Source organism: Centrocercus urophasianus, unplaced genomic scaffold (genome assembly GCF_019232065.1).
Source record: "Centrocercus urophasianus isolate 14NV4802_14NV808 unplaced genomic scaffold, USGS_Curo_1.0 seq_11, whole genome shotgun sequence".
NCBI lineage: Eukaryota > Metazoa > Chordata > Aves > Galliformes > Phasianidae > Centrocercus > Centrocercus urophasianus.
Window position 1 is genome coordinate 49,525,287 of NW_024884253.1, and position 12,541 is coordinate 49,537,827.

Genomic DNA, 12,541 nt, shown 5'->3' on the forward strand with positions numbered 1-12,541 from the left:
ACTTACTGGATGAAAGGCAAGATTCCATTAGCAAGTTGTTTAACACTGTCCTACATCATCCTTGCTGACAAATTGGTAAAATACATATTGATCAGACAGATCACAAGGTGGGTGAAGAACTGGCTAGACTGTCTTGTTCAAAATCAGAATGGCAGTCAGTTATAAACGTCATTTCTCAGGGACTGACATTGTAGCTGGTAGTATTCACTATCATCAAAACCATCTGGATCATGGGATTGAATGTACCCATACCTGTTTTCTTGTGGGGAAAAGTGCTGTAATACTAAGCATGCAGGTTTGATTCTAATAAGAAACAAAAAGTGCTCTATTGGAGTTCTACATTCCTGTTGAACTTACCAAAGTCCAAGAAATCTTGAAGTATCAAATTTAAAGACACTAAATCCTACTTTCTCTCTTCACGACCTCCAGTTTAAAGTCTTGAGCCAAATCCTCACACAGCTGTAAGACTTGCTGCTTAAAACCACACCTACTCAGCACCATAAAGCCATCTCTAATGATAAAGTACACAATTGCTTTTGCAACCTGGAACACAGGGCCAAGTCTCATTTTATATGAATTTAATAGGATTATCAAAAAGCTCTGCTGAGTTGCAGCAGAGTACGCACCAATTGCAATAGTATTATTCTGAACTTACCTGTTATTATCTACAGAATAACTGGCCAAGTCAACTAATTGTCACATTTTATTTCGATCTAAATAAATGGTTTGTGAGGATTTAGAATTTTTCTCTTGCCTGTTTTGCACTTTCTACTTAGCAGATACTTGTATTTCTGTTTCAAATGAAAACTTCAAAAATCAAATTTTGTTTTTCAGCATCTGCTCTCATACTTGTTTTACTTAAATCCTGCTTACTGCCAACAAAGAGATAGAGTATGACATAAAAGCTAGTTTTCAGAGGAACTTGGTGTCTCAAAGGCAGGGCCTCAAATTAAGCTTTTTATGGGAACTAGCTGGTGGTAAGGGTTCTCTTAAGCAAAATCAGTCGATGCATTAGAATAAGAATAAATCAGGAAGCTGGGCAGAGGTCTGCAAAGTTACCCATGGGAACAGAACATCTAAACATCCTAACTGATCTTGAAACTCTCCATTCCAGTCTTAACACTAAGGTCCTATTTTTTAAATCTTGACTTAGATAAACAATGGTTATTAATTTGGTTTTACTTCTCAGGCACAGAGGAAGCAAAATTCAGATTCGATTGTGTATTTATGTTTGATTGCAAAAGAGCACTCCTAGCCAAAGTGTAACAAGAAGTATACAGTTTGTGCTTAAAATACTTACGGCTGCCATTTAAAACTTTGATGTAAATAACCACCATAAAGAACTGTTTATCAGGAGCATTTGGTTTGGCACAAGGATGACCAAAACAATACCAAAAGACCCGGGATGTAGACAGTCATTTTATTAGCATATTTTTAGCCTTCTTAGAAGAAGAAAAGTAAGAAAACACAGGATTAGTCATAGAATAACAGAGTTATAGAATCATACAATGGCCTGGGTTGAAAAGGACCACAACGATCATCTAGTTTCAACCCCCCTGCTATGTACAGGGTCACCAACTACCGGACCAGACTGCCCAGAGACACATCTAGCCTGGCCTTGAATGCCTCCAGGGATGGGGCATCCACAACTGCCTTGGGCAACCTTGTTCCAGTGCCTCACCACCCTCTGTGTGAAAAACTTCCTCCTGATATATGACCTAAACATCCTCTGTCTCAGTTTAAAACCATTCCCCCTTGTCCTATCACTATCCACCCTTGTAAACAACCAGTCTCCCTCCTGCTTATATGCTTCCTTCAAGTACCGGAAGGCCACAATGAGGTCTCCCCAGAGCCTTCTTTTCTCGAAGCTAAATAATCCCAGTTCCCTCCTTCAACCTTTCCTCATAGGAGAGGTGCTCCAGCCTTCTGATCATCTTAGTGGCCCTCCTCTGGACCCGCTCCAAGAGCTCCACATCCTTCCTGTACTGGGGGCCCCAGGTCTGGATGCACTATTCCAGAGGTATCTCACAAGAGCCAAGTATAGGGAGACAATCGCCTCCCCCTCCCTGCTGGCCACCCCTTTTTTAATGCAGCGCAGAACACAGTTGGCCTTCTGGGCTGCAAGCACACATTGGTGGCTCATGTCCAGCTTCTTGTCCACCAGGACCCCAAGTCATATGGTTACAATTTGTGGGAGACCTTTGACTAGTCTAAATCTTCCAGTTCTTCCACTACTTGACCAACTCTCAAACTCTTCTTAATTCAGACAATCCTAAAAAGTTCTTTTACAAAAGGACACTATATTAAAATGCTCAAACTCTGTTGAATCTTATACTATTCCTTACCACTCAACAGATAAAATGAATGGGCCTTATTGATATACTCAATCCTACAAGTAACAAATAGAATTTGAAATCCCCAGAGACAGATCTACCTCTAATTTGCAGAGGCAGAATTTCACAAGACTCAACTTTAGAACAAATTAGGATCCAAAATAGCAGGCGTAAGAAAAGCGAAACCTCCAACTGACCTCCAAAGGCATTTTGCAGAAGTAAGATCCACAAGGAATCCCACAGACATACCATACACGCTTTGAAATTCCAAACACACTGCGCTTTGACGGACTGTGGTGCACACACAAAAAGCCTTCACCTTGAAACTCAAGATTTGAAGTGAGCATTGTTCTTGTAAAATTGTTGATCAGCTACAGGATTCAGAGAAAATCTGCAGAGCATGTCTCAGAGAGATCTCCTATTGAAATTCAGTAGTGCTTTTATCTTCAGGAGGACCTCAGGATGCAATTCATGCAAGAAGGATAAAACGCCAGGTCTACATGTCCTGAATTCTGCTTTTAGAATCTAGTGCTCCTGGGTTACATTTATTTTTTGTATGTCTTTTTCAACTGAATCAGTATTCCTTTATACCTAATCTAGCATATGTAGTTTGTTCAAAGCAAGTTTTGTTCAAGCGATTCTATTGAACATTTGTAACGTGAGGCACTTGCTACTGTACTTTACAGCAATTTACAGAGAATGATTGCTTTACATTAAACAGTTCATAGCACACTGTCATTGCCTTCTATCTATGAATAGACTGGTTAGTGGTGAGGTCCTAAATCCAGAGTAATTTGAAATCACTCAAGGGTGAAAAGGAAGGATACATCCTCAGTCACAAGTCAAAATTTTGTTCAATGAAACCTGAAATAAAATTATTTCTGGATTTAAGTAATCAACAACAGTGACTAACAGGAGAAAATTAGAAAGAGAAAGACGAATTCCAGATCAAGGGCTTCGGTGAAGAAAAAAACCACATATGAACAAAAATTGGCATAAGAAAAATGTATGTTAAAAACAGTAAGTTTTGCAAATCTCATTATTTCCTTTCAATGACAAATACTTGCAGCACTATATTACCTGCCTCAGAAATAAGCATTAACTTATAGATTTTACCCTTTTCATTCTAATATTCTCCTTTTTAAACACCCATTTCTCTTCACGGGTAGAATCATTTCCCTGGCATCTGAAACTTCCTTTGTGGGAGGCAAGATTTTTTATTACCCTTTATGGAGCCATGCTTTTGAGAAACACTATCTGCCATTAAACTACTCTCTTCTAGAATTTACTCACTCTCAACTTAATTGTTTGAAAAGCTTCTCTAACCAATTTGTTTCTAGTTCTCAGAGACTAATTTTAATGCCTTATGGGAATATTCATCCTATTCAACATGAGTAGTCTAAATGAATTATGTGCAAGCAAGTTCACTATAGTTTCTCTCTGGTCTGTGGAGGAACTTTCAGGATTCACACTATGACAGACCAATTCCTCTCCACAAATAAAGCACAGTAATCAACTTAGATCAATTACCAAACTTTAAAATGGTGAAAGTTGGATGAACGAAGTATAAGGACTGGAAATGAATTCCCAGAGATGCTGAGATCACACAGCTCCCTCCCTCTAACTGCATTTCATATGTGGTTACTCCTCACATTCTTGTGAGTTTATTATGAAATTTGCAAGATATTAAGTATTAGTTATGGCCTAAGCACTGAAGTCATATTATTATCTACAAATCTCAATTTTCATATAAGTAAAGAAAAAAAACCAACCCATTTTTCCATATGCTGCAGCTGAAGAAAATAATAATAATAATAATAATACAAATATTAAAGCAACTCAATACCAAACAGCACTGGATCACAATCTTTTAAAATGTTGTGACTTCGAAAAAGCCAGTCTCATGATTTCTGGAAACTTAAGATACAACTTTTTAATAAGTGAAGCTGGCAGTTTTGGCATCATTCACTTTTTATTATGAAGTTCAATATATTTAAATCAAAAATTGCAGACATCTAAATTCAGAGGTGATGTCTGCCCTTTTAAACATTAAGCTATAACATTATGTATTACATGAAGAAACATCTTTAAAATAAGAAAACAGTAAACATCTTTACTCACTACTAATAAAGCTACTTATTCACAGATCAGTCACAAACTACTTTCACTGTGGTTTATAGCACTGCTAAATCTAATTTGTAGAAATCAAATCAAATTTCAGAGGATCATGAGATGAAAATAAATAATTCTTAGGATTACACTCTTCCATTTTCTAAGTTGTTAAGGTACACATGGGTTCCTCTTTCACTCTTCATGTGAAACACGGGGATTTAGATTAAATGTCGGGGGAAATTTATTACTGGGAGAGTGGTGAGGTGCTAGAATGTGTTGCCCGGAGAGGTTGTGGGTGTCCCATCCCTGGAGGTGTTTAAGGCCAGGTTGGATGGAATCCTGGGCAACCTGGTCTAGTACAAGATCCAGAGATTGGTGGCCCTGCTGTGGTAAAGTGGTAGGAACTTGATGATCCTTGAGGTCTCTTCCAACCCAAGCTCCAACCCAAGCCATTCTATGATTCTATCAGAAAGCCTGAATTCAAGTTAGCAACTTGCACCTGTCTCTTTTCCTGAGATTACTTGAATGCTTGCACCTCTGCTCGGAAGTACCTGCACAGGCCAGTCTAACAGTCATTAGTGCTAAAAGAGAAGTGAATTACTCTTACAATGGGCTCTTGTAGCCAAAGGCGGATCAGAGTTGCAAGGGTGTAGTACATCACCAGCAGTAAGACTGGATTGGCGTGGTGATACCAGTGTAACTCTTGATTTTTGATGATCATCCAAGTGCTTGAGCAATTTGTCTGTGTAAGAGAAGTAACACCAAACAACCTGTGGATAAAAAAAAAAAAAACAACAACAACAAAAACCAAGTTAGAGAATAAACATCAACTTTTCCATGGTTAAAATATTTTAGTTTCGGAAGTATTTGCTTACCTACAGTACCCTATTCAAAAAAAATGCAGTAAACATCTTCATTCCAGAATATTTACTGTTTTTGCTTGTTTGTTTGTTTTTTTCTCTTGGTTTTCAAAATAAAGCATGGGAGTATATCACTGCACCTATCATGCCAAATGTAAAAACTTCAAATGACCTAAGCCCTTATTACAGCAACAAGACATTTCAAAGCGATTTACTGAACTGACATACAAAGCCATTCCATACCCTCTGCCAGGATACAGCTATCTCCTAAGTACATCATGAGAATTCTTTTTTTTTAGAAGAAAAAGATAAAACTATTAATAATTGCCTAATCATGGAAAAAATTTGTAGATGCACAGACCTCCACTGAACACACAGCTGCTGAGAGCAGAAAAGGACAGCATTTGGCACAGTGACAAAGCAACTTCTCTGAATGATCGAATAATGGAGAAAAAAAGAAACATTAATTCCATAATTAGTATTAATATAATTGCAGTAGTAACATGAATGAGATTGGTTGATGATTTCTTGAAAAACTAGGATCTCACAATATTTCTAATGGGTAAGAAGCTTACATTGGGAAAAGAAACATTTAAGAATAGAAAAAAAAAATCCCCAATATTTTTAATTAATTATTTAAATAATAATTTATTAATAATGATAATTGATCAATAATTTATTGATAACAGTTTATTTAATTTATTTTTAATATTTTAGACAAGATGTTTGATGCTTTGTATCCGAAACCAAACTGGTAAGAAGTCATAATTATCCTGTTCTTTCAGTCTGAAATATTTTGCTGAGTTCCAAAACCAGTTCATAAGGTCACCATAGCATACGTCAGTATTCATCATAGCAGTCTGATTTATTGACAATTTTCTGCAACATGCCTAAGAGTTTCCAATTGTTACAAGAAATAAATTCAACTCTAAGAGAAGTTTAAGGAAAACAAACATCCTGAACTTAGGTTTATTCTGATAGAGTAAAACAAAAATATTACAGTTAATGTTTGTGTGTGTGTGTGGGGGGGGGGCAGTGTTATTTTTTTTTTTTTTTACTGCCAGGGAGTTTAAAAATAAACAGTAAAGGTCTAAAAGATTACTTCTTTTACCTATTAAAATCCAACATGAAAGAGAGAATGAATACAAAGTATGATATTGAACAGAGATGCACTGCCTGAAATCTACCCATTCAATGCAATTAAATGAAAATCAAAAGAAAAAAGAGAGATTGTTCATTCACTGGGGATTAGTGGCAGGGGTATAATACCATTAACTGCCAGAACTGGTGTGCTGCAGTATTTTATTAAACAATTTATCAGCACTCCCTTCTCCTTCTGATTGTCAACAAGAGCCAAAGGCTATAAACTTTAAGACTTAGAGCTTTTGGGTGGATCCATGGTTGGAAAGGATAAGAAAAAAAAAGGAAAAAAAAAAGTCCTGCGTACAGAATAAAATGCTGTAACTTAAATGAGCTGACAGACCTGTGTTTGGAGTTGACTCATATTCAAACTTCTTTAGCATCCAGGCAAATTCAGAGCCAGTATTATGGTTTGGCTTCACCTGACTGCAATACATGCTGGATTGTATTCTGTTCATATTTCTATCAGCATACAGGAACATTCTGCTTTATCTGCTTTCTTTTCTGCCAACTGACTTGTAATTTTGACTCCTCAATGATCAGGGTTATTGAGCTCCATCTTCCATCTTGATTTCAGAGTGCATTCCTCCACCTTTCATTCATCTTAATCCTTTCTATGTAAGCACAGTACCAATCACCCTGCTTCTGCTTCACAAATGTCTCGGAATCAGGTTGCAGTCCAATTCTTACTGAAGTGAGACATCTTTCCACTGACAGTGAATGCTGAGTATTTCCTACAGAAATCGGGGAAAAACCCTTCTGCCAGGCGGATCTGAACTTATTATCACATATTCCATTCTCCTGTATAACGTACTGTAACAATACCATCTCAAAAACTTGCGTTTTATCTCCACTGAAGAAATATTGCATATAATCTATTGCATACCAGTTGGGAAAATGTATTGTTTCGGTTAAAACCTCATTCTCCTAGCTTCATCTACTCACTTCAAATTATCCATGCTTCCTACTAAGAGTATGAATTCTGCTCCCATCTGGTCCTGCATTCACCAAATGCCAAGTTATAATGTACCTCTTCCATCCTAGTTGTGAACTAACCAGCAATACATCTAAATCATTTCATCCTGTCTCATAAATCATTACTCTAGAAGAACTGCTGCCCATTTCTAAGGTCTTCTGAGTTTTTGAAGATTGTTAGTTAGAAAGGTACTCAGCACAAATTTCTCATGTCCAAATTTACAACACTTTGATGTCTTGGAAATGTTCCTTCTGTCCACAGGTCTTCAATAGGGCTACAGGTTGCTACTCATTCAATATTTACATTCAACCATTATTTTCAATGAGAACTGCTGACGTAGAACATTTTTCAAGGACATGGAGTCATCATCTCTTATTTAAAGCTTTTAGATAAACAGGAATGACTGTCATAAAACATGTAAGCATTTACAGTAGGCAATATATACTAGTGCATTATTCAGTTCCGCATATTTCATTCCACGTAGACGACATTATGCACAGCATATTGAGGTTCCACCATATTTGTTACCAGCTCTACATTTCCCAACATGTGTACACACAATTAGTAAAGCCAGAATGCATCTTAGGTGAGGGAAACCAGATGCCAAACAAAACAAGAAAGTGCACATCTGGATACAGAAGACAAATAAACACACAAAGACCCTTACTACTGGAGTCTGTTTACTTTCTACATTTAACTTCACAAACAACCAGAGATTTGCAGGGTGCAATAAATTCATTTTTCTATTCTTGCAAAGAAGCAAAGTTTGTGTTTTTCAATGTCCTCATTCTGCACTTTGTATAAAAACATATAGCAGAAATAATTCAGAAATTTTCAGGAACTATAAGGGGGCAAGAGGAACTTGAATATCTGACTAAGGCACATTCTGAAATATCACAGTGAAAAGCATTTCCTAAATTAAAGGTTGTATCTATTTGTCTAATTCCTACTTTATTCACTTGTTTTCTCAGCAAAGCTTCCTACTGAATCTGTGAAACATCCTTCTGGCAGATGCACTTTCACCTTCTGTAACTCTATGGCAAAGTTGTGACCATAAAAACAAAACACACACACACACACACACATAACACCTTCCCACCACAAAAATACAAAAAAAAAACAAAAACAAAAACAGCATTTTCTGCTCTCAGTCTAGTATTAAAAAAACCAAAAGAACAATTTTGATTAAAAAAATTCTTTTATACTCTCATCTATTTGACTTAAGGAGTTACTGATTTTATGATTCCTCTATGCATATTGCTAAAACATCTCCAACACTATTATTTTAGTATTACTCTAATACAGAAAATAATTGATATTAACTACTAGTCATGGTAAAAATATGAACAAAAATGCTTATATAAGAAAAAAAAATCATCACATAAATATACGCCTTGGATACAGAATTATTAAACAGTTCTTACATATCCATTCAGTCTGTGAATTTTGCCTCTGGTAAAAACAATCTGGAACATTTTTCTTTGCAAAAATGTATCTGTCATTTCAGATCTTGAATGTACTGATGCTATAAGAGCTGATTTAAGACCAGGATTTATTTAATGATTTCCAAACAAGGATGGAAAATAATTCTGACTTTCTGCATAGCATAGGAGATGATAATTCTTGTATTGAACAAATGATTTTCTGTGATACAGTCTTTTAGTGATATGGTCTGAAACTGAAACAGGGGAGGTTTAGATTACATATTAGGAGGAAGTTAGATATTAGGAGGTGACGCACTGGAACAGGTTGCCCAAGGAGGTTGTGGATGCCCCATCCCTGGAGGCATTCAAGGCCAGGCTGGATGTGTCTCTGGGCAGCCTGGTCTGATGGTTGGCTACCCTGCACATAGCAGGGGGGCTAAAACTCACTGATCATACTGGTCCTTTTCAACCCAGTCCATTCTGTGATTCTACGATCCTATGATTCTGTGACTGAATTAAAGTTTACAGGCATACAATTATGATTTCAAGTGATAGTAAATCTTTAATTGACATACTGCTTTCTATTGCACTTAATTTCTGCAATAATTTTGTCTAGACGAGTTTTCCAGTTGCTGCATCTTCCTACAACTCTGTGTGCTACTTCATATAATACTTCTTACGCTGCTTTCCCCTATACAACAGACCTGAAGTCATCTTCTTGTACTTTTTCTGAGCTTCACAATACATAGCAACCTCATCCAATGATGCAGAAAATTTATAATCCACCTTCACCACACTGCACAGCTTACCCCTGTTTATACAGCCCACTTATCACACTTGGACATCACTCAAATATTAAAGTAGAAGTACACAGGTTGCTCTGAAAATAATGCTTCCTATTTAATTCCATGGAAACTGCAACAAAAAGCAGAATAACACTATTTGACAAGACAAATTCTCAGCTACAAAATCCTATTTTTCAACAGTCACCACTGTTAGATATGCATTTTTGCCAGTGACGAACAAGAACCTGCATGCTGCATTCAAGAACATCTGCACCAGTAGAGGTGACCCACTGTTTCACAGCTGCTATATTTTTGCTTTTTTTTTTTTCCCTTTGAACTAACACCAATTACTTCCACTTCCAAAGGACCCATTTCATTTTTGTTGTTGTTCCCAGCATCCTAGCCAGTTCCATAAAAGTGACACTGAACTCTTAATTTTCTGAAAGCAGCTGAACAGCTGGAGGATGGAGTAGTGGTGGAGGCAGAGGGAGAAGAGAAGCCCACTATGTAAGGGGTGCTGGAGGCAGAACTCCTAAATGCATGACTACCAGTTTTCACCTCAGCAGTTCAGAGACTCAGAAAGTTCAATTTGAATAAAATGAATGCAATATCTTAGAGATTATTTTAACTTGTCTGAAGGATATTTGGATGACACCGTACTAAAATCCTGGCTGGGTTTGGCAGCTGTTTCATTTGTTTAAGAACTAGGAATAAAAATTACATAAATTACATAAGTAATGCCACTTTAATTACAGAAGCAGCTGCATGCAAAACTCATGAATATGCATAAAAATGCATTAATACAACAAAAACTTGCAAGTTTTCTGCAGAAAGCTTGAAAATAATAACTTGCAATGTTTTACAGACTCAGCTCTGACTCACTAAGCAGAAGCAGGAGACATACAACAGCTTTTCTCATGAGTCCAACCTAATTCATGACAATGGGCAAGCTCCACATAAATAATTCATGCAGTGCTTTTGATCAAAGAGGACATCAAGTGATTCACAGTGGGATGAAAATGTTTCTCACTGTGTCCTATTGATTCTGCTTCCTCTGAAGAGCCTGAGAGAGCAGCAGATTCTTGGTCCCGTCAAAAATTGTTGAACCACTGTGAACTAATTGCAAGTGCTGGTGAGACTGCACAGTGCTTTGCATTTAGCTCTCATACGTTCTAGCTGGTCATCAATGTACGGTGACAGCAACTGACTGATTTTACTCCTGGCTAACCACCTTCACTGCAAACATATCACTGCTTAAACTTGCACCCAGATTTGTCAAGCATTTTCCTAAAAGCCTCCTATTCCAAATCATTCTGGTCAGAGACGTTGAGATTGTGTCATTAACTGCATATGTTAATATTATGACATACTTTAAAATGTTCCTCTCTCATAAAATTAAGGAATAGAAAAAATATCTCAGATACCCTAAAAAATAATTAAAGACTGGAAAGAAACAAATCAATGGTTGCAATATATGCAACTTTCTATATTACATTCTTAAATACTCTTTTTCAAGGTGTCAGAGTCACAAAAACAAACTGAAAACAGCTAACTGGCAGAAAAAAAGAATGAGAAGAAATCCGTGCAGCTATCGCATGCAATGCTTCATCATCTGCTGGATGCCAGAAGCTTCTGTTTCCGTAGGATGCAAAGGCAGGATGTCTGAAATCCCTGAACCCAATGTGATTCTGTTATCAAGGGAAGCTATTACAATGTGTATTTTTACTGAGAATCGCAAATTTTGATCAAGTAGCAAGAAAATATATCCACTAAAGAAGGAACTATCTGGGTGATTTTGGCATGAGAATAAATTGTTGTAATGGTTATCTCTTTTTAAAGACAACCATGCTGATTTCTTTAAGGTTGCTAAATGTAGCTTTAGAAGGTTGTATTTTTTTTTTGTTTGGTTGATTTGTTGCTTTTTGTGTCTTTTTTTTTTTTTTTTAAATCTTTATTTATTTATTTATTAGCTGGCACTGATTAAGAAATTCAGAATCTAATATTGTAGAGGTACAATGCTGATTTCAGTGAGTAATTGTACCACCGAGTATAAAAGCAACTCACACTTTCACATCCACTGTTGCTTTGGCAATGGGCAACAGAAAGGTACAGATATCTGCCTGTACAGAATAGTAATCCTTTTCTAAACCCTCTCATGCATAGCTGCTATTTGAGTATGTACACTGCACCATGAATTATGCATACTGTAATATAAGGTTTATTTGTACCATAATATAAAATCAATATGGAATTCAGGAACAAAGAAGAACTATTTTTATAATAGCGTACTTAGAGCACTACAACACAATAGAGTTTTGTTGAAAAGTGTGAGATTGCAGATGGTATTTCATAGCTTCCAAGGCAATTTAACACCTTTTTAAAGTCATCTTCATCCAAATATTCCTGTTACTGTGTGTAACATTTTAACATTTGCTTTTTTCCCACAATAAGCTGGATGTACATTACAAATACTGACTGATTTAAACAGGAAAGAGTATTTCACAGCCCTTGCTTCCTGTTTCAGGAAAAGATTTACCATAGACTAATAAAATAAAATAAAACAATGATGCAAGTCTGCAACTTCGATATGGCAGCAGACTGGAAATTAAATCCAGAACAGGGCAATGAAGATTACAGTTTGAAGAAAATGTTTGTACCAAGCCACTTCAAGAGCCGCACTTCCTGATGTCGTATTTAGGATTACCGGAATTTTTTTGCTGCAGCCAGTACATCTTGGATGGTTATTCACAACAATGGCATCAGAGACTTCAGCTGTCTGGGTTGAGTTTGGGGAATCTATCTTTTTAGAACTCTGATTTTATGAACAGAGGGAGTCTTTATGTCATCTCGATATTTTCTATTGTACACTTACTGCACTCTTCTCACATGGAGGAGAGGAGAGGAGAGGAGA

At 36.7% G+C, this 12,541-nt stretch overlaps 1 protein-coding gene across 1 annotated transcript in view; it reads right to left on the reverse strand.

Moving 5' to 3' along the window:
- Positions 1-12,541, reverse strand: part of PIEZO2 (piezo type mechanosensitive ion channel component 2) — a 236,754-nt gene that overhangs the window by 90,135 nt on the left and 134,078 nt on the right. Inside the window, exon 8 of the mRNA XM_042839118.1 lies at positions 5,053-5,215. Within this exon, the coding sequence (XP_042695052.1) occupies positions 5,053-5,215 (163 nt within the window). The remainder of the gene's footprint in view (positions 1-5,052; positions 5,216-12,541) is intronic.